At 37.8% G+C, this 23,956-nt stretch overlaps 1 protein-coding gene across 1 annotated transcript in view; it reads right to left on the bottom strand.

Moving 5' to 3' along the window:
- Window positions 1-10,212: 10,212 nt before the first annotated feature.
- Window positions 10,213-23,956, bottom strand: part of Slc16a7 (solute carrier family 16 member 7) — a 53,608-nt gene continuing 39,864 nt past the window's right edge. Inside the window, exons 3-5 of the mRNA XM_051176154.1 lie at window positions 14,746-14,889; window positions 12,609-13,421; window positions 10,213-10,982 (exon numbers count right to left, since the gene is read on the bottom strand). Of these exons, the coding sequence (XP_051032111.1) occupies window positions 10,705-10,982; window positions 12,609-13,421; window positions 14,746-14,889 (1,235 nt within the window). The 3' untranslated portion in view covers window positions 10,213-10,704. The remainder of the gene's footprint in view (window positions 10,983-12,608; window positions 13,422-14,745; window positions 14,890-23,956) is intronic.

Genomic DNA, 23,956 nt, shown 5'->3' with positions numbered 1-23,956 from the left:
GCACAGCTTCAGGAAGGGCTTTCCTGTGGAAGCCACTGCAAAAGCCAGTGATTGGGTAGAATGTCCCAAATCATAATTGATCAACCGGTAGAGGCTTACTGAGGATTATGTTGAGAGATTGATAATCACAGGGATCCTAGTTATCTGAGGCACCATACAGTACGATTTACCTCTAGAAACTGTCTCGTAGCAAAATGCCAGGGGGAAATTCTCTAGATTCTAGCAGCAGCAGCAGCAGCAGCAGCAGAGCAGACTGAGCAGACAGACATCCTGTCCCATCTTAAGGAGTGGGGTGGGGGGATGGGGTGAGCAATGAGACACAATGTGCAAAGGTTAGAGCCTAAAGGTCCAGGCTTCCTCAAAAATATAAAGATGCAAGACCTAGTTTATGAAAAAAAAACACCAATATAAAATTCTATATTCCACAAAATAAGTTCAGAAGAAAAAACAAGCTAAACACAATCTGAGAGACTTTATTCCCAGAAAGGAAGGAAGGAAGGAAGGAAGGAAGGAAGGAAGGAAGGAAGGAAGGAAGGAAGGAAGTCCCACTTTAAAGAAATGTTAGAGCAAAAGTTCTCTAGGTAGAAAAAGATGACATGGGTTAGGTTGGAAACTTAGATCTATAGGAAGAAAAGAGTGGAAATGAAGTAGTGGAAATGAAGTAATGCAAAGAGGAAACATATAACCCATTCTTAGTTTACCTAACAGACAATAATGGAAAGTAATAATAGCATCAGTATATCTGATTATGTTAAAAAAATTCAGAAGACAACAAAATGCAATCCCATACAATACTCAACTTAGGCCAAAATAAAAGCCAAGGGAATGTGGAATTTAAAAGCATCAAAAAATCAGCTGGGCTGTGGTGGCACACACCTTTTGATTCTAGCACTCAGGAGACAGAGGCAGGGGAATACCCGACTTTAAGGACAGCCTGGTCTACAGAGTTAGTTCCAAGATAGCTAGTGCTATTACACAGAGAAACCCTGTCTGGAAAAACAAAAACAAAAATCAAAGGTCATAAATTAGAAATAGTAGCAAACATAATGGATTTTAACTGCATTTGTAACCACTTTGAGTACTAATTATCTCAATGGATAAAGAGAGAGATTGATAGGAGACATTAAAAAAAAAAACCACTAGAATATATGTAGCCTATAGAGATCCTAGTTCATATAGGTTAAAGATTATGTAAATGCTAATCAAATGAAAGAGGGAGCAGCTTAATCTCAAAGAGAATAGATTCCACTTCAAGAAAAGCAACCAGGCTTAAAAGAGGGTGAGCTACATTTAAAAAAAAAAAAAAAAAAAAAAAAAAGAGATTTTCCAATATGGAAGACCAGTTACTTTGTGAGCCAAGTAACCATACCATCTATAAGAACCAAAGAAAAAAGAAAAGAAAAAACCAACCCTGAGAATGGAAAGGAGAAATAGAAGCATCACAAACTCGTGAATGGTCAAGCCTCTGCCCATACCCTTCTCAAAGTTCTCATCAAGTACCCAGGTTCAACTCACTGGTAAATCCAACTAGATACTAGATACGGGCAGAAGCATCTCTTTGGTTTGTTGGTGTGTTATTTGGGGTAAAGAAAATGTTTGTTCATGCCTCCCACAAAATGTCATCAAAACTGTGACATATCCACACGCTATTTTGTTCAAAGGTCTAGAATGCTCCATACTGAGGGTGAACTCTTGGCCATTAACTATGGGCTTTAGGTAAAACTGTTAGTGAAGGTTTGCTAATGTAGGTACCATTCTGGTGGGGGATGATAATACTGAAGGTGTCTTGGAAAGTGTATGGGTCTGTCGTTTTATGGAACGCCTAACTCGTTTCCTATTAACTTTGCTAGCATTCTAAAAGTGTTCAAACAATAATAATCATTGTAAAATGAAGTCAAAGGATAAGAGCTTCTACGGCTCAGAAAATATCCTTTTGAAATACTCGTATTCACTCCATGTGAATCCATCCAGACAAGGGTCGTATGAGTAACAAACTGTACACAGTCTTTTCAGCCATTAGGAATGGTTGTATTGTTTTCATGTTGACATTAACCTTTCCATTGCCAATAACCAGTTTTACATACATCCAGAGAAAAGAGTGCCCTTACATGTGGGCTGGAGTTGGACATTGTGTTTTGATCAGCATAGAATAGCATAGCATTTAATGGTTCTTGAGAAATAGCAGTTACAGATTTCATTTCAAAAATTTCAACATGAACATTAATTTTTTACTTTAATAAGCCATACAGGTTTTTCTGACCATATAAATATATACATATGTACTTTCTAATAAATAGCATAGACCTGCAATAAAATTCATGAGCAGTAAAAATTAAAATACAGTAGCAACAGAGTACAAATAGATACAGATTTTCTCAAGTTGCATAAATCTAATTTTATTGTACCGCTCCCTACCCCTAAAACAGAAAATATAAAATTCAGCCAACAAGGAACATTCATGATCAAAGTCAATGTAGGAAAATAAGTAGCACCTTTAGTAATTAAAATGATTGTCAGTATTTCCAGGAAGCCTAAATAGAGCATTTATGACTTTATAAAGAAAATAAAATGTAATTGAGAAGTACCACAAAGTTTACCAGCTGCGTGTCTCAGCACTTGCATAGGATTTTAACTGAGAAAATTAAAATGAATCCTTCAAGACACACTATCAATTCTGAGTAGGTGAAAGAATCCAAAGCTTTTCCCATTTTACCATTTGAAACTAGTCAGAGAACATCCCTACCATGCCTCGGGCCACATCATAGAATACTGTGGAACTCTCAATAGTCTGTCTATTTATTCCATTCTGCATTTCCACGAGGAATGATTCTATACCTGGCCCTATGCTGGGCGTAAAAGTTGTTATTCCAGAAACATCCTTGTCCACAAGGAGTTCACAGTCTAGAAGGAAAGATAAGACCCTGGAAATACATTCGAATCAGCAGGCAAAACACACATTCTCACAGAGGAATTAGACACTTCTTTCAATTCTGTTAAGCAGCTACACTTAGCAACTCTAGTGGGTCCTTTTGTGAGGCCTTGTGCCCATGTGATACCCACAGGAGGACACGAGCTGAGTGCTTCAGTAGTCAGCTTTCTCTAAAATGAGTTCATCACCAAAACAATTTACTCTGGGTTTAGTCTACATACGTTTAACTAAAATAAATTATGCATTTCTATAAAACTACCAGTTGGCTTTCATTTTGTGGGGCAATGTTATACAGTTCCTTTTTTGTTTTGTTTTCTGAGACAGGGTTCCTCTGAGTGACAGTCCTAGCTGTCCTGGAACTAGCTCTGTAAACCAGGCTGGCCTCGAACTCAGATCCACCTGCCTCTGCCTCCTGAGTGCTGGGATTAAAGGCAGGCTCCATCACTGCAGCTACATTTATTTCCTAAATTGCTACATACACAAAAATTTTCAGAAATATATATGATTGACTTAAAGTACAGCCACTTGCAGCAAAAGAAGAGTTTATCATCTTATATGTCTAAATTTTGACAGGCATTCATACTGATTATTTTATACACTATTTTCAAAAGGTGAGGCAGGTATAGTCATGATTTAGCTCATGTACAAACAACTAACTGCATCCTCTTAGGTGTCAAGCAAGGATACCTTAGTCTTACTTCACTATCATAGGGAATACCCATGCTCATGTGACCATGTGGTGGCTTTTTCAGTGCTCATCAAGATACATAGAAAAACATACACACACACACATACACACACACACACACACACACACACACACACACACACACACACACTGTCATACTTGGAAATCTTATATAAGTAGAGTTTAAGGCATGATTTATAATTCAAATAATTTTACAGTTTAACTCTGAAGCCTAATCTCTTCAGGATTTTTTTTAAGCAGGTGCACTTTTTCAAAGTACAAAGTACATCTTACATCTTATTAATAACAAGATATGTCTAAGTTTTCCTTGAACAATCTTAGTGCCAATTTAAAACTATGATGAGAAAATATCAGAAGCAGGAAGTTCTAACAATTTTTTTTCAAACTTTCCTTCACAGAGAATTTTCCTACTCAGACAAAAACTTCAAATCAAGTGGCAATTTTAATGAATATTTGGGAAGATCCTGCTATTTCACCTCCAACATGGAAGCTACGACACTGCTGACTGAAGTATGATACGGATTTTATCCTTACAGGTATATTTTATCCTTACAGGACAGGTAACGTTGCAGCCACTGGGACTGTCCCTGTCACTGTCATGTCAGTTTGCTACATGGCGTGAGTCTGGCTGTGTCAGACCCGCACACATCTGCCTGGGGAGGTGCAAAGGTCCCTCATATGCACCCAAGTTTCTCCGGAGCCATGGCAGTTTATGAATGCCTTCACTACAGTGGACCCCACAGTAGCTGTCCCCAGTGACGGACGCAAACACACATCTAGTGAGGAATACTGGTTTTGTACTTGGCCAAAATGGACTGCAAACAGTCATCACTCCTCTCCCTGAGATTTATCTAATCATGGATGATTCTTGGTGTGTTGTTGATGATGTCTGGAGGGGTATGTTAAAGAGGAAAAGCCTAGAAATTCCACCTATGCAGGCAGAACAAAGGTAAGGGGCATTCTCTGACAGTTACATTGTTGTGAGCCACCTGTTGAGTGTCTAGTCTTGCCTGATAGAACTCGTTCTAGTACTTCCCTTAACACATCTTCAGGTTCTTAGAACACTGTATGAATGATATCCTTCATTGAAATGATGGCAGTTATTTAGGAAACAATTGGATCTTCCCTTTCAAATAAGGTCTATGCCTAGGCAAAAAGGACCACTAAAGGAACACTGATAAATTTCTATTAATACTGGTATCTCTAGAATGGCTTTGATATTAGCATAACATATATGGTGCAAAATCTGGTAGCATATTAGTTAGTGCCTGTGGCAAACCCAGAACTCTCTACTGTGGTGATAATTCTTCAGATTAAGTTTACAGACTTGAGTTTGCAAAATACGGTCAAAGAAATATATTTATATTGATTATGAGGAATTCTTAAGTATGTTTCTAGAAAAAAAAATTATTCATCCAATAGGGTCATCATCACTGACAGCAAGATTTGTCTATTGAATAGAAGTAAAAATGTTTGGTAGTTGAAAAATGGGTACTAAATCCTGCACTCATTCAGTACTTCAATACACTTAAGCAGAGGTTTTAATCTGTATTCTAGTACCACACATTGAGGACAACAAACAAGAAATAGCTCAGAGATGAGATGATGTGACCAATTATTTAAACATGACTTTTGATACTTTTTTATGTTGAGAGAAAATATGTTACTAATCAAAACACAATACATGTAGTGTTCTAAAACCTGTGTTTCAATTGGTGGGTCCTACCTTACCAAGTCCAGAATTGCTCTCTGGCTTCAGTCAGGACAAGGTAGGTGGTATAAGAGCAAAGTCCATAGAAACCTACAGTTTTTTTCAATGAACATGCTGTACATAAAGTGGATTTATCAAAAATCACAAATAGAACTACGAGGTGAACATCCTTCACAGCCAACAAAACTACAGGATGGATCCTTGACAAACACTTTGAAATTACATGCTGAATTCTGTGAGATAAAATCTTGAAGAAGCTGCTGTCTACCTTACCATACCCAAGTGCCTGTCATGCACATAAAGCTATTTCGCCATTCAAATTCAAAACAATGAAACAAAAGCCAGTTTTATCATGTTAAGAAAAATTAACCACTGTGATGTCAATAAATTCATTGATACGCTGGCCTTCTCTATTACCGCTGAATGCTGTTCATCTTGTTACAGGCTTTTTTCAGGAGACTGAAAAGAGGCCACGAGAACAATGACAGTGTCATTAACCCACCACCACTGGGGAGATACTCTATGTGGAAAATGTCCAGAAGGGGAGGGCAAAACTTTTAAAGATGTTCATCCAAACGTTATGGAAAAAGGAAATTCATTTGAAAAATAAGAAATAAAGTGGCAGAGAGATGGGGTGGTAAGTAACGGAAAGCAACTGGGACCGGAATGGGGGTGGTGGTCTCGTTCAACGTCAACATCAATTTTGCTCAGTGAAGGGACTTGTAAAAACGTCGTTCACAATACTCCTTACAAGGTTTTCAATGTCCATCAAGGTGTCAATGCAAAGGAAGCACAGAGACATTGCCTCACCTTAGAGTAATACTGTGTGATGCAAAGTCTGCTGAGTGGGGACACTTGAAGCGAAGAAGTCTAAGTCTGAATGGTAAGGGCGATGACCTCGGTACGCTGTTCATTTTAAGTGTAGTGACAGAGGCAGCTGGGGTTGGTTTTTATCACACGAGACTTTGACACGCGTGTCTCTTGGCTTGTGCCTGTGCTCTCACACATGTGTGTGTGTGTGTGGGGGGGGAGCATATATGGATACACAGAAGTCAAATCTGTAAAAAGCAGTGGGATTAAATGTCAAGGCTTCAAACAAATAAATCCTCATGATGTTTGGAGTCACAAACAGTTGTGGGTGTGACTCGGTGGCACCTCCCTATCAACAAAACAGTGGCGTAGCGCCACTAATTCCTGCTCCTGAAGGTCTGAGGCACTTTCAAAAATATTGGGAAGATTCCAGAAGGCAAATGCCAAGGAGGGAATGGTTTGTTTTCTCAGTTCTGCCAAACCAGATTCATTTGTCTGATGTATTTATCTTACATATGGAAAAAATACACACTTGGAAAGAAGTCTTCTAGACCACACACACCTTTCTGATTTCAGTGCTCAAGCCTGGAATGAGGAGGGTTTTTCCTTTTTGAAGATGTGTAGTTCTTAAATACACACCACACACACACACACACACACACACACACACACACACACACACACACACACAGGCTGTTCTTGCAAACGACAAATGAGTAAAGACCCTCTGCATCACAGATGACAGACATCAAGAGAGAAACCACACTGAGGTTGATGTTGGCACACAAAGAGGAATGTATAAGTTCTTCAAAAGTCTAGCACGAGATGAACACAGAAGCAGTACGAGTTATGTTTTCCACGAGACAAGTGGACAAAGAGGATGCTCAGAGGAGTTGAAAAGTAACCATTTAGGATATGCTCTTTCAAACAATGAAAATAAGTATATATTATACTAATGAACTGAATTATTTAGTCTCTTTGAACTCAAAGATTTCTTGGTCCCTGGGGTAATTCTGTAAATAGGATAATCACTGAAGTTCAAACTACCGTTTTCTGTAGTAAGTGATTTTTCCAGTTTACATCACAGGTAGAAACAAATATAGGGATAGCTTATGTGTAGTTACTTCCTTTTACTCCAACTTCAGGGAAAACATTACATTTGAGTCATACATACACGACATCATTTATTTGAGAAAAGGTTTTGTTGAAGTACTTTCAGCTGTTATATGATTTTTATTATTTGAGCTAAGAGAAGCAGGCAATTTGAAATTATGTTTTGCTTATAGAAAATTCAGTTGCTGATGAACATATAATACAAACTGCAGCTGGGTTTCATTTCCCATATAAAGTTTACTTGTGTGTGTCCTTTCGTTTGCTTTTGATACTATCAGCTGCATTTGGAAATTAAGTGAATTCACTAGAGACTCTGCTTTTAAACAAACCTAAGTTTAGACTTTGGTACTATTTTTGACTTTAGGGAAATTTCCTGAGCTTGCACGTGTGTGTGTAATGCTGTTATATAAAGGTAATGACTCCTAGTATGGCTTTGGTTTTAATATAAAAGGCATTATGTAGGTAAAATGCATATTACAGATCTCTAAATTCCTTCTCCACTTTGTATTCTCCCCTTAAATTGAGCCAAAACTATAGGATAATTTACTCTGCTAAAGTTGGAAATAGTCTATATACGAGGTTCTTTTCTTTATAAGGCAATTTTGGGTAGAATTGTAATTTCAACTATTTATAACATCCCTATTTAATTCAATGTATACTTTTCTATGCTCTTGATTGTCATGTGGTAGGGCTGGAAACAGGTGAATAAACAATCAGTTCTGACAGAATACTTTTGAGCATGCCAAATTGAATTGTTTTACTTTTTTCCCTGTGTCCAGGTGGAGTTGTGTGGCCCCCGAGGTGAAGGTGATTGGAACACAGAACAGAAAGGGGAACTCTGAGTTATGTAAACTCATACCGAGGAAACAGCGTATCTTCAGTGTACTACATATTACTTCCTAGCCCATTGCCTCTTCAAAAATACCTACAAAGAAGCCTAGGTAAGAAGACCATACCTATTTATCTCTCTATGGACAACGAAGAAACAGTTAAGGTTAAATAGCAAAAAATAAGTGATGTTCAACTAGCATGGGGTAAAATGTGTAAATTAGTTAGTGATCAGAAATTATGCATACTCCAGTTCCTTTTGTATAACTTTTGTGATGATAAATAGGATTTAGTGGGGATTTCGATACCGGGATTTCAATGATTTAGTTTCTTACTGGGAACATCTAAAATCTGTTGTCCCGTTGTGACAGGAAAATAATCATCCCTAAAGTTGCAGACAAGAGTGCTAGCTACATTCCTTCTTTATTTGTGTGATTAGATAGGAGCAAAAGCAAAAGCTTTAGGCCAATAGTCTTTGCTCCGTCTTTGAAAGATTTAATTAAAGGAGCAAGTTATTCCAATGGGGGCATTTGGACTAGGAAGAGCAAACAAACAGATTCAAGTGAGTTCTGGCCTAATTTAGAACATGTCTGTTATAGGTGTACATACTTACAATGGCATGTTTCTGGCATGCCTGTACGTACCAGGTCATGTGCTTTGCAACCCTTCCACCCCCTTAAAAAAACCAATGCAATAGCCATTAGAAGTGAAGTGAATTAAGGCAACTGAGAAGCAGCAAAGAAAATGCCATTTGCGTTTGATTCATCAGCAGAAGAATTTCATCTAACAAGAAAGAAGGGCACCGGTCCACCTGCAGCGTCTCCGCATGCAGGTAAGCAGAGCACACAGGTTTGACTGCAAAACCCATGCATGGTCTCTGCCTTACAGTGCCCCTCCTGCTGTCTGATACATATATATTAGTTCAACGAATGCAAGACATTCTTCTTGGGAGAGTTTGTGATTGACTATAATGATTTCGTATGAAAACAGAGGTGAATATGAGAAGGATAATATAAGAAACAGCTGGCTCAAAATTGGGTAAGAAAAGGACATTGTACTACTGCAAAAACAAAAGGAAGAGGGCAGTGTACGTCGCACAGTGTCACATCATTGTCCTGATTCCGTTCCCTACAATATTGGCATCATGAAATCAAGTGAGAGCTATGCAGATATTTAATTTCAGTTGATATTTATATATTGTGAAATCACAGGTCTGTCAAGTTGTCTTAAGAATGGTTCTGAATCCCAGGTACTTTAAGGAAATGAGAACATGCTAAATTGACCTGAGCAACAATCCTTTAGCATGTCAGTACTGCCTTATAAATTATATACCTCCAAGTCCCTACAGCCTGTGTTTTTGGAAGTGTCTCTCCCACCCCCAAAGTCCCAATTTTCTGGTTCTATTCTTAGGCAGCAGGTAATCTAAACCAGTAGAAGGCAGAACTTTCGAGCACATCCTCACCTTCTCTCTGTTCTACCATGAGGCATCTTCGGGGACTGAATTCAGGGCCTGGTTTTGTTTTGTTTTGCTTTTGTTTCTTTTAGAAAAGAATGAGAAGACTTTAGTGGGCTCAATAAGGGCCACTACTCTTGTGTGATCTACTCCTGTGACTTACAAGATTAAGCTGGTGTCACTACTTTGGTTGAGTTAAAAAGGGGAGAATCTGGTCTACTTTGAAAGTGTTAGCTAGGATTCTGGTTCATTTGGCTTTGGTATTTCAGCACAACATTGAATCTTGATTGAGCCCTTGTCTTAAAAAGAAAGAAAATGCCATCATTAAGTTGTACATTATGGGTTAAGATACTTTAAACAATCAGCGTCATTAAAATTTGAATTCAATGTATGTATTAGGTAAGAATTTTAGAAATTGCTTGGGGGGGGGGTTGTTCTCATTCCTGGCACCAGGCACTAATTACAGCCTTTCAAAACAAAAACAAAAACTGTGTGCAGACTAACCAAGCATGAGTGTGCAGAAGAGGCAAGAGGCGTCCTTTTTTGTAAGCCAAACAGTTTTTCTGGTAGGTGGCACTGTTATTTTAAATCCACACAAATGTGACACATTTCTATTGTCTCCCTGGAGGATTTCTTTTACTTAAAAATGACTATCATAGTAATTTTTTTTTCAAATTCATTTATTTCTCCATGGTCTCCAGATACTCAGTGTTCGTGTGGATATATATCTTTGTGTGTGAAGAGAAATACTTGTCCTCAATTTCCTTCGTAACAATACCAAATTTTAAAAAAAAAATGAACTTTGTAGAATTGACATATGCTTACAAAAGCCAGGGGAGTCTGGGATGCAGATTTCATTCTACAGCTAGAGGTAAAAAAGTCAGTGAAAGACTTAAAAATTCTTCTTTGTTATCACAACACCCCAAGTCAGGTATGCAAATAAGCCACTGCATGGATTTCCTGTGTGCACAATCTTAGAATTTACCTATCCAAACAAGTGTCAAAATATTGATTTGTAACATGTCATTGAGGAAAATACCAATTTTCGTTACTGTTTGTGATCCTTTGTTTTAGCTAAAATCCTTTCCAATGCTTTAAAAAACACAAAGAAACTCATAATTGATAAACACTGGTTGGAGATGAGACTCATGTTAAATATTGCTTTCTCTTTCTCTGTCTGAGGGAGGGCTGTGTGCATTTGAGACTCTGACAGCAACATCGTCCTGTTTTGATCTGCTCAAAGCCTCCGAGTCTCTGGAAGGATGGGTAGCTGATTTCTTCCTCCTTGCTTTCTCTCTCTTCCTTTCCTTGGCGAGGAGTCTATAGTTTATAGCATTGCCGATGAACAGATAAATGCCTGATATTACCACAATGGTCCCACTGGCTATGTACATGTATTTATAGTCTTTAGTTTTATCGACCAATTTGCCTACAAGACAGAAAAAAAATCATTTAAGAGAGCAGGATAAAATGATAACATGACATCTAGAAGAAACTTTCTCAGACTATTTAGACTAGCATTAAGTTATACTTTAATACAGAAAATATTTTAGATGATGTTCCTATATATACTCAATGAAGGCATGAACAAATGCCTACAGGAGTATGCTACTAGCACATCACATTTATCAAAAACTATTTCTACCATTAAAATGTATAATCAAAACAAATTAGGCATGCATATACTCATATATATATTAATACATAGGAATGAATATGAGACTTTTTTTTAGCTATCACTTTACATTAGACACTATGAAATCCCTTAATTGTCCCACGTTTCCTTTTTCTTTAATTTTAGAAGACCGGTGATGATCTGTGTGGTTCACTAATGGTTTCATGATGCTCACACAGGCTGAGCATTATTGTGACAATCTCCCTTGTCATGACGATGAAGTCATCTGCCCATGGCTATGACTTTTTAAAAATGTTGATTGAAACAGTAGTTACCAAATAAGGCCTGGTTGCTTTCCTTCCTTTCCCCATTCTGCTTTGTGTGTGTGAGCACTATGCAGGCTGACCAAGAACCTAAGTGACTGAGCTCATGAGCCCAGTATTCATCATACATATACAAGGTTTCTTAGAGACTATACCACAAATAACCATTATTATCTAACACTAAAGAAGATATTTAATAAAATTATGCAATAATGCATTTGCCATGTTTTTTTTTAATATTTTAAGTTAAAATTGCAGAATTGTCTATCATAGTTTCCTTGCAGGAATACTCAGATATATTTCAAAAGGAGGCCATAAGACAATCCATAGAAAGACCAACATACACAATGTTTCTAAAATATCTATTTTACCCTTTTTTCTCCCCCCCCCCCCTTTTCTCGCATTTTACTTTTTTGGTTTGTTTTTCAAGACAGGGTTTCTCTGTACATCCTTGACTGTCCTGGCCCTCAACTTGGAGATCCACCTGCCTCTGCCTCCCAAGTGCTGGGATTAAAGGTGTGGGCTAACACAAATGGGCAATTTCTTTCTTTCTTTTAAGAAAAAGAAAATTATTAGGTCATTTTCCATCTTAAAGGTTTGCATGGCATCTTTGTCAGTTGTGGATGTGTAACACGCTATTTACTCAAAGGACTAAACTTGAGTGCATGTCCTTCATCCTTGCATTCTGTATCAATGACAAAAGTCTGTCTACCTTGGGCAAAAACTCAAAATGAACACAGCTAATGGGCTCTCATAAAAATCTAATACTCTCAGGATATATTTTTGCCCATTTTTAAGTACACAAAACATGAATCTTTTCAGCAAAAGTAGTTACATTTTATTAATGTGATCTAGTCTTAAAAGTCATAAAATCATTGGTGTACATAAAAATCCCAAAGTTGTACTATCAATCTAATTAAGTTCATTGCTTTGTAAATCTGGGGTCTTAAATTTTTGGGTTAAATCAACCACTTAGGAAAATTTCAAGTATAAAACCTCTTCAGTCTTTTATGCAACTAGAGCTATTCAAAGCACATCAGCCACTGCAGAGAATGCGCTTCTTCATATATGTCTATGCTACTCTTTTCGGTATTATTGATGAGAGATATATTCTTACCGGCAATGGGAGGGCCAAGAAGAACAGGACAACATTCTACAATCGTGGCGAGTCCCACGGCACTGGAAAATCTGGCAGGCCCAACAAGGTCCATGAGAGTCTCAAAGAGCACGCTGCTAACACTTCCAAATCCATAGCCAAAGAATATAGAGTAGACCACCAAAGCTGGGTAGGTGTCTGCCAGGGGGCAGAGGAGATGGCAAATGCCAGTGAACATGATGGCAAAGCTGAAGAAGTACTGGATTCGTGGACGGACTAACCTGGAGTTGGCTATTAATCCTCCACACGGTCGAGCAAACATATCAACAAAAGCCATCACAGACAGCAGTAAAGCTGAGTTATATTCATCCACTCCCTTGTCTTTAGCATACGGAGCCAGGAATATAATAGGGGCAAAAAACCCTAGAAACATAATGACATTTCCGGACAGGTAGATCAAAAATCCTCTATGCTTAAAAAGGCTGAAATCTAAAAACCTGTTAATCTTCTCTGCTGCTGACACCTTGCTGGCTTTCTTCATACTTCCTTCATGTCTTGAACCAACTTTACTTTTAGACTTTGACTTCCGTGTACTTGTCTGGACAGGCCTCATGAGGCACCCAGCTACACAGGAGTGCAAAAATATGCCTCCCAAGATCAAGAAGCTTCCCTTCCAGCCATAACTGTTGAACAGGTACTGATTGAAAGGAGCCAGTGAGCTTAAGAAAACAGGGCTGCCTGCCATGGCCAAGCCATTCGCCATGGGTCGTCTCCTATAGAAGTATTTTCCTATTATCGTTAAGGCTGGTTGTAGATTGAACGCTAATCCTAAACCTAAAACACAAAACCAAAAACACAAGCAAGTTATATCACTCACCAAGCAAAGTCCTTAAAACGACTATACAGTACAAATAGCAGTGAATTCCCATCTTTGAGGATTACAAATGGAAATTGTACAAAAAATAAAAACAAAAACCCTGGGAATTGGCTTTCCTAACTGAACATAGAATGTTTGTAAAACAGAGTCCTTTGTTTTAAAGCCAGAAATACGACCGGGAAATGCTGAGGAATGAAAGAAATACCACAGAATAGGCTACAGCAAGTACCAAATTATAAATTCTTAATCAGAATCACATACTCACTGATAAAATTAACCCCTTCCTTCTCATACATACCTGTATGCAAATAAACAGGCTACAGTTGTTTCTAGTGAGATTTAAAAATGAAGATGTACTGCCATTGTGGTGAAACTATGAACCAGACTAAAAGAGTCACCTCACTGCACAGCTCAGACTAACACTGAACTCAATCTCTTGCCTTGGTTTACCTAGCCTGGTTTTATAACTTGTACCACAATGTCTGTACACAGTAGCCTGTAAAACCTACCTGTTTTCTTCATCAGATGGTGTACATACATAAATGCAGATGGATCTCAACTCAAAAAGGAGACAAAAATGTTGTTAGCCTTTAATATCCACTTTTTTCTTAAAACATGGAATGTGGATTTTTAAATAAAATGTATTGATAAGGAAAACAACTTTGGATGTAATGGTGTAGGTGTAAGTTGGTTTAAGTGAAAGGGACTCCCTCATGAGGCGCAATGATGTCATTCTCAAGGCTTGTGTGAGCGCTTGCTTTAAGTACATCTTTTTAGTAAGGAAAAGACAGATGGAGGAAGGTTAAAGCACTCTCTCCTCTCTCTCTCTCTCTGTCACTCATTAAAGCACAGTTGGCAGTAATTTTATCATTGAAGTTAAATCACCGTTATCTAAAAATATGTATCTGACACCATTTTTAACTTACCATTAGTGGTAAGTCTAATACTCTAAACAGGACTAAAAATGTTTCATAAAACATTGTTATACTGGAAGGTACTCACAACACCACCTTAAGGAACTCAATAGTAAAAAGCCAGAGTCAAAACAACCAAAGCTTCTTCCATTTCTGTATCTGTGGGATGACACATAACTGTCCGATAACTTTTAAAAATCATTTCTTAAAGTGGAACGTGTAGCCATGCTGTAAGCAGTAATTTAAGGCATCAGACAAAAAGATTCCAGAATAGACCCGGTTTCAAAAGCAAACTGAAACAGAACACGGAAGCTGTGTCTTCTTCATCCTTTTCATACCATTTAGGGGAGACCAGAACCTGGCTTACCTCCGATGAAGCCAACCGTGAGGTAAAGCTCTAACACACTGTTACTGAAGGAGGCCAAGATCATTCCGGTACAGCATAACAACCCTCCAACTATCACCACTGGCCGGCTGCCATAGTTATTCACCAGGACACTACTGACGGGACCTGAAGTAGACAAAGGATTCAGAAATATTAATGGGGGGGGGGGTCAAAGATTTATCCTTAATATAATATCTTTCTTTGAACTCTGAGAAAAGACAGTTTAGCAATCAAGATAGCGCAGTTCACGTACAATAGAATTGGGGCTTCCCATAGACTGATTTGTTTTGCATTACTTTTCTAGAGACGGAAGGCTCAAATTCCTGGGCTGGAATGATCCTTCTGTCCCAAAAGCCTGACCTGATTATCTGGTACTATACGAACGAATTACTGTTTCCAGCTGACATGTGATTTTATTTAATTTGTAAAGGTTCATTTTTTGTTTTGTGTATGTGAAGGCTGGAAGAGGCAATCAGATTCCTTAGAGCTAGTGTTACATGTGGGTGTTGGGATTCGGACTCAGGTCTTTGAAAGAGCAACAAGTGCTCTTAACTGCTGAGCCCACTGTTCCAGGCTCAGGTTTGTTTTGTTTATTTGACCATATTATAAAGACACACAAAAATAAATTGGAAACCTTTAACATGTATAATTTTAAAGACTGACACCAATAAAATGTAATGGGAAAGTTTTCAATAGAACACAGCCGGACATGCCTCAGACGTCTTTAGAATGATGGTGAATTTATGTCACAAAAAGCCTGCAATTGTGTACAGCTTTAGTGTACATGTCTGAAATGAGGTGTGTACAGGTTCACAAGTCATTGTTCATTACACTCAGATATGGTTTTTCTTTAATATTGTGTGTGTGCAGTGCACACATGTGAGCCCATGCACACTTACGGGTCTATGCATGTCAATGCTGCTGCCCTCAGAGCTCCTAACAGGGTATCAGGTTCCCTGGGGCTGGAGGAGCCTCTGAGCTATTTAAGCCCACACTTCCTTCGTTTAAGATTCTGACTGTTGCTGGCCCATGACAATCCCCACACACTAGTATAGTTATCATGCTACACAGGCTTGGGGTTTGTATTACATTCCAGTGTTTGCATAACCGTGAATAATCACTCTTACTTTAACTGTAGAAAAATGGATCCTGACTTTTCCCAAAAGTTCTGTGTGTGACCTGTTCTCTTAATGCCATGTAAGCATCAGCAGTGACGCTTTCAGAATGAGGGCAGCTTCTTGGTGAACGCTGCCCATGGTATGAGAAGATCCTACCTCCCTGACACAGAACAGTGAGGCCTAAGGGAAGACTCAGAGGGAAGGGGCTTCGGAAATAACTTACACAGTTGATTTAACATGTATTTTCCAGTGCACGTGGGTGGATAAAAACCCACTTGGGATCATTAACATCATGCAATCTTAATGAAGTGCAGGGAAGCTATCTTGGGTGGAATAAAATGTAAGTTCTGAATATTAAAGCATGTGTTTTACTTTAATGGGCAGTATTCATTTTTCTGTCTCAAAAAATACTAATGCAACTTAAGTGAATTCAGTTTTGATAAAATCTATCTTCTACAATCTGTCAATGCAGAAATGATATCCTTGACATTTCTTAAAATTTTGTTTCATCTGAAACGAGGGATACTGCATTAACAGAAATAAGTATATTAGGTCAGAGTTGGGCCTAGAAGGATATTTTGCTGCATCAGCTCCTGTTGCATTTGAAAACATTTATGTGGATAAAGTTGACATATTGAAATTGTTACCATGACACCCATACTTTCAAGCAATTATCATTAGTTACAATGTAATTTTCAAATGAGATAACTCAAAAATAATACAAAGTCTTATATTGAAAGAGACAGACAAGATAAGATTAACATTTTTAAAAGACCTAACATAACACAAATATTCCAAAACTATGGGTCTGGGAAACAAAAATAAAGGAAAAATGATCAAGATAAGTGAGTAAAGGTCTTTTGAAGGAGTGAACAGAGCTAAGAAATTCACACATTATATAAATGCACTATCTAGAAAATGTTACTCATTAACACAAACCTGCCATCTACAAAAAAAGCATCTTTTGAAGAAGGCATACAGCAAAATAAGATCTGGGTGAAAAAGGGAAAATCAGAATAAATTTGTCATCATTATTAAACTCAGGTGTAGATGATTCATGGAAGATTTTTTTCCCCTTTTCTCAAGTTAGGTGACTCAATTTAATTCAGCTTAATTAGGTTCAGTTTAATACATCATGAACTCAAGCTCTTAGGATAAAGCCAACTGACTTACATAAAGAAAAAATAATAAGCAAAGCATACTGTAATCTTAAAACAAATCCATTTCTTATATTGTGTATTCCATTTTTTGTGTGGTGCCTGAATAACTAATTTATGGACAAAGTACATAATTCATTACTGCATTCATATGTATCTTTGCCTAAATGGCACCAATATAAACTTGATCTTAAGCCATGAATCACTACTTTGTAATATACAGCAAACAGTTATACATCTATACCCATAGGTTGAGTCAATGTCATCCAAGACTTCCTTTGTCACTTGCTACTATTAATAAGGAGAGCCATGGCAACACTGGGTGATGGTTGTGTCTCTTCTATCGTTTCTATAAAGATTTCATTCGAGATACAATCAAAGTTCTAATCTTAATAGATTAATTTCACTTTAAACAGCATGCCTTAGTTAAATGATATTCTGTGTGGGGTATATTTACATAACTCATCTGTAATCTTTTGCAAAAGATTTACTTTATTAGTGACCCTTTTAGAAACAGCCCAAACTCTTCCCCTCTTAACATTAACACTTGGGGGATTTGTAAAGTATTCCTGATTTGCAGGAGCTGTGAAATGAATTTAAAGGTGAGATACAAATTAAGACATTTTTATAAAAAGAATCCCTAAATGCTTAATAATGGCCCGAGGAGACATCTAACATTGAAGTAATCCCCACCACCAAGGGGCACATCTCTTTGATATATTAACAGTTTGGTTTATTACAAGAAGAAAGAGGAAGATGAAAGGCCAGCAGACACTCTCATAATACAGGCTTCTTAGTCATCAATTGACTTCATAACCAAAATTACTCCTTTTGGAAGAGCCTTAAGACTGACTACATCCTATGCTTACTTATTTCTTTTTGTCAATAAGGCTTAATGTTTAAAATCACTGTATTCTTCATGTAATCACAATGATTAATGCACATACTGAATATATGATTATTAGTCACGTGCATTATATATTTAATATACATCATATACATCTATAAATTATGATGATTAGCCATATCAAGAATGAACTGTCCCATCTGCACTTATATGTGAGTCCATAACTAAACAGCCTAAAGGCAACATTCATCAGAATGGTTCTATTTGATAGTCAACCTCATAGACACACACACATACACACACACACACACAAAGGGTAGATATGAAAAATAAACTATTTCGAAAACCATTCACAAGAAGATTAGACTGTATGCATATAAGACTGTTCTAGGCATTAATTCATATGATGCTCATTTCTAAACAATCTCAGAATTATAAAATCTGGCCAATGTCTTGAAATTGCAATAAACAGCTTCACTGGAGAGTAGTGTGGGTCTCACAGTATTGCTACCAATCGGTGTTTGCCCATCCTCAGAGGCCCTGTTGGACGGTAACACACACAGCAAACAGTGGTCCTTCTCATTCCTTGTGCCAGGCTCATGCGTTTTATTATAGATTCTTTATAGGTAGCTACCATGCCATATTATTAGTTACCTGGGACAATAATCATGCTCTCCAGAAAGTGTGCATTATTTCATAGACTTGTTATGGCAATCCTGTGATTGAACTGCCTAATGGACCCTGACAGTTAATGACATTGAGGTGCAAATACTTTGATATTTCGGGTCTCTCAATTTTGGGTAGTAAGACGTAGATCGTGTCAGGGTCATTTGATGACGGTATTGTTTTGAGATATGTGCAGAGCATATTCAATACAATGGGGCTAAGAGAACTAGAAGTGTTTGCTTCCAGCATGGGAGCTTATCGGACATAGGGAATATATATTCTCTAGTTGGTAATGGGATAGCTAAACCAGACTAGCCTGTTGAAACAGTGTGTGTCACACTTACCACCTCTTACAAATATGATGCTCACTTCTCCTTCCCCTGACGTCTGGAGTTTTGGTATACATTAAGCAGTACACACCAGCAAAAAAAAAAAAAAAATACCCTTGTGAGCAGCTCACTAATGAAAGCACTAGATACCAACCATCTAGTTTCCTGGTAGACAGCTCTTCATGACTTTCATCACAATGATTTCTGGGAAAACGAGATTTCAGAAATCTGTAATAAATTTTATCCAATTCATAATGTGTCGTAACGATGCAACCTAACAGAATTATGAGTAAGGACTACCTTAATAAATTCAGTTCAGACAGTCAAGCTAGGCCAGAGCAACGGAATGAGAAAGGTTCTCCTGAAGGCTCACAACAGAGTACCCATATACAAAGAGTGGCCCCTTTCCTGGCCATAGGCTGGGACATGTGAAAGGGAAAAGTCTAAAATACATCAGGGGGGTCAAATGCTTGCACAGAAGACAACAGCCATGGTTCTCTTGTTTCTCATCCATGACTACGAAGGAAAAAACAAAATCAGAGAAATAAAAGAAATATGTATTAAGCAGCTGGCTAGGGGCAGAAGTACTTTGACCCAGGATAGAAACACACTATAAGTCAGTAGACGAGTAACAATCCTGTTTATCTACCTCGAGTCAGATTATACTAAAGAACATTTACCAGGGCTTAAGTGTACTGTGTACACTACCTCCATGGCCGTAGTCCAGTGAAGTAAATCACAAACAAAGACAAAGCCCTAAGAAAATACAAGTTATATAGCTAGCTTTTGATGCATTAATTACCCCCTCCTCCAAAATGAAAACACACCCATTTTCATTGAATAAGTAAGAAAACCTACCACAGACGCCCGTGAATTTATTTTCTGAGTCTTGATGCCAAGAACAGTCACAGGCAAACCTTTGAGAAAACATGAAGCCCTGACATGAGTCCCTTTGGAAACTTTGGAGTTGTGATTTGAACAGAACTCTGTACAGGCTGCAGGCATTTTCTTCTGATTCTTAGGAGGAGCACTTTTTCACAGGAACAGTTACTAGTTAATGTAGATTGACAGATGAGAAATATTCATGGACACACACAATGGCTGTAAACTTGCTTTCTAAAGCCACTTTTTAATTTTTATTTTAGATTTCAATATAATTACACCATGCCATCCTTCCTTTCTCTCCCTCCATACCCTCCCATGACACCCCCTTCTTGCTCTCTTTTAAATTCGTGGCCTTATTTTAATTGTTGAACACACTCACTCACACACACACACACACACACATACACAGAGTATGCTGTTAATTGCACACAATTGGATGTAACACAACTACATACCTAAGGCTCAGGGATCATTGTGGAAGAGGGGATAGGTATACGCTTCTCACAAGGCTATCTGTGATGCAAATTAAGCTATAGTAGGGTTTGTCATTGTTATGATCACTACATAGGAAAATGAAATAAAATGCTTTTCATTAGTCAAAATGTAATTGTAGTAAAAGAATTCAACAAATGCTTCAAACACCCCCAAGAGTATGAGGTGAGGTACTGATTTCTGCAGACATTATAAAATAGATTATTAACAGGAAGAGTTGGATTTCACAAAGTGAACCACAAAGAGCGTAGCAATGCACAGTGTCAGCAGAAAGTTTATGAATGAAATATTCCAAACATCACAAACCAATTGTCAAGCCCTGAGACCCTAGAAAACTGTAGCCCTAAAAGTTCCAAATTAGACCATGAAATATTATAACAACACATTAACCAATAAACAGTTCTATGTGATTCACCCCTTTCTGCTGCAGTATCTTTAAGACTGCCCCAATCAAGAATTTCCAATATCCCTTCTGCAAACACACATGAGGCACCGTTTGCAGATACCCTTTCAATTTGTCATCGTATTTTCAAGACACGTGACTATTTTAAAGTGGATAAGTATTAAAAGTCTTGGACTGCTTCTTTAAAATACCCTCAGTTTAACATCGAATGAAATAAGCCACACATTGTTACCCAATATTTAATGATAATGAAGGCACCTGCCAATCTGGTCTGTGTCTGTGTGAGTGTGTGCGTGCATGTGTGTATGCATGCATGTATGGGTATGCGTGTATGTATATATGTGCCTAAAGGTCAGAGATTGTTTTCCACTTTAGCTTTCCAGACAGGGTCTCCCAATGACTGTGTAGCAAAGTGATTTGGGGACACCAAACTCCAAGGATACTTCTCTGTCCGTTTTCCTAATACCGGGGTTATAGGGGCATGACACACTGACTGGCTTTTGACATGAGTACTTACTGTCGAAAAGCAAATGATAAAAAAATGTAGCTAAAAGTAATCAGCAGAGTAAAAACATCTCAGTAATTTGTATTCCTATCTATTGTCACAAGCCCGTAAGAAGGGACCTAGGGGTGCAATTCCAATTCCATTGCATAAACACTGAAAAGGATACTGATTTAATGACTGGAAAAACGCTCTTATAATCCAGTGTGAAGAATAGATCTTGAAAGATAGGAAGGTAAGGACTGACTTAATAATCCAGAGATATCCCTTCGTATAGATACTGAAGGAGGCTTGTTCAGTGTCATTAGTCTGGGAACAGATATGCTTCATTTCACTGGCTCATAGTCACATTAAGACACCCACAGTTAACAATTAACGGACAGTAGATCAGTAGATGTCTGGTTTCAGAATGTACAAAAGTCACTCCTTTCCCACTACGTGGAAGGGTCATAAAAACACCAAGTGACCCTCACACAATTCTGTCATGTCACATCCAAGCCGACAGTTTTGATGTTTAAGAATAGCAACAAGGCTAGACAGTATAAAGAAAAACTAATTAAATGTTTTTTATAGCAATCTGATAAATGAAGGTGTTATCTTTCTTTTTTTTTTTTTTTTTCAGAAAGGGATGTCAAACAACCAGCTTAGTGTGAATTGCGAGCCCCTCTTAGTATAGGAGGCACGGAGACATAGGATTGCAGTGCAAAGGGGTTGGGTAATTAGCACAGTTAGGAAAAGTGTTAAATTTGGTGGTATCTAGAAATGTCACTCAGAAATAGACAAGACCATGGCTGCTGTTTTTAAGATGTGTATTATGTACCCGCAAACGGGAGGAATAATCATTTTGATGTATTTCATGTTCAGCTGAATGTACCCGTTCTTCCCATTTCCCTAGCCTTATTGCCTTAATAATATTGTATACCATTAGGCTATAGGTCACACTGGATTAATTGATACTCTTAACAGTTACATGGGACGAAGACTTTGTTCTTGCTGAGCATGTAGTCTGGCACTGGTTTCACCAAAGCAGAGTCATGAAGGAAGCCACTATGATCTTCCTTTGTAAAAGCAGGAGGTACTTAAGAAAAACACCACATCACCCACAGGAAACAATACTCATTAGAAAAGCACAACCTAAGCACAAAATTTCCTCCCTGTAAATTTTTTCTAAGGTCATTATTAAAAATCTTCCTTTTATTGTAGGAAAGGTTCTGTTAAGACGAGATTGGATCTTCCCATGCGGCCAAGGATTTAAGGCAAATTACTGTGTTATAAAATAGATCAACTTAGAAGGAGCACCAAAGCCAATTGGATTTTATATGGTCTGCTACAAATAGTTCAGGCACATGTATAAAGTAGCAAGTTTATTAACTCAAATATTTCAAGATCGTCATGCTGAGAGTAAGCTAATGCAGCTAACCTTAATGAGCTTCAACTATTATAAGCCGAGCACTGTGTCCCTTCTTCCAGTGTCTACCCTCTACACTCCTCTCTTTTAGATTTTGCTCCTCCATTTACCCAACAAGGGGAAAAGATCACCAATTCTAAGTGTGGACTAATATATTTTCAATTACTGAATTAAATGATAATTTAACAGCTATACTTCTATAGGTTATTTAATTGCTGGTTTGTTCAAAAATGTACATATAGTTTGTTGATTTTTATCACAAGGCATTTTCACAGTTATTTTCAGTTTAAACAGCAAACATTTTAGAGCCTTTCTTTCATATTGTTATAATACTATATATCTATATATGCGTGATTGTCTGTGTACTTTAAAATATTACTTATTTTAAAGAATAATTGCACTCAGTACTGCTTTCCTGCCTTGGCTGGAAATGAGATTGCAAGGCCCACTCATCCATAAAAAGAATCTAATTATTTGTTATGTACATTGTCAATATTCTTTGAAGGAAAAATATAATAATTTTATGCTAGGCTTAGATGCGGGCAGAGAGTTGGTGTGGAATGCTAACATGGATAGAACTTAACTAGGATGCTCATTCTTTATTACTCTATTCTTTTCAGTTTAGTCTGGAACTCACTATGGCACCCAGGGTAGTCTTGAACCCAAGGCAACCCTCATCTCTCAGCCTCCCAAATGCCAGCGTTAGAGGCATGAACTACCACACCCAATTAATCAGGGCACTGATGAGGTTGCTCCAGACGATGATAATATTAGAAATAAAGCATCTTCATCTCACTCTCTGAGCTCTCTTTAGATTTTACTATACTAGGGCTCCTAACTGCCATACAGAACACGCCCTCCCTAGCATCCTCAGCTTTGGTCATCATAGACAGCATCAAAATAATTGGAAACACAGAATTGGTTTCATTAAAGCTCCTGAAACAAAACTGGCTCCAACTCCTGTATACCTTCTTCACTAGCGACATTCAACCAAGCCCCAAACTAGACACCATCCTACGTCAGGCCTTGTGTTCACATTTTGTGCCAGATTCCTTAGCAAATACATCAACTCTAGGCCGTAAATACATCTATCTCTCAGACAATTCTCTTTTCGCCATTGTTGGCATTTCCTTACTTGTTATTCATCCCATCTTTTACTGGACATAAATTGATCACTAAAAAGCACAGTATCGATCATGGTTTTCTTTGGTAAAACCCCTAATTGATGATCAGCTTTGGAATAAAGATGAACTGTTTTAAAACAAGGCATGGGCCATCCATCACACTGCCTTTCTCTACCATCACATGGCTTCCATGCTCGTTTACAATTCTAGTCTCTTGGTGACCACTGTTCATTAACACATCTTGGAAGTACTTAATACCTCC

The sequence above is a fragment of the Phodopus roborovskii genome, unplaced genomic scaffold (assembly GCF_943737965.1).
Source record: "Phodopus roborovskii unplaced genomic scaffold, PHOROB, whole genome shotgun sequence".
Taxonomy (NCBI): Eukaryota; Metazoa; Chordata; class Mammalia; order Rodentia; family Cricetidae; genus Phodopus; species Phodopus roborovskii.
This window is presented reverse-complemented; position numbering and strand designations above follow the sequence as displayed.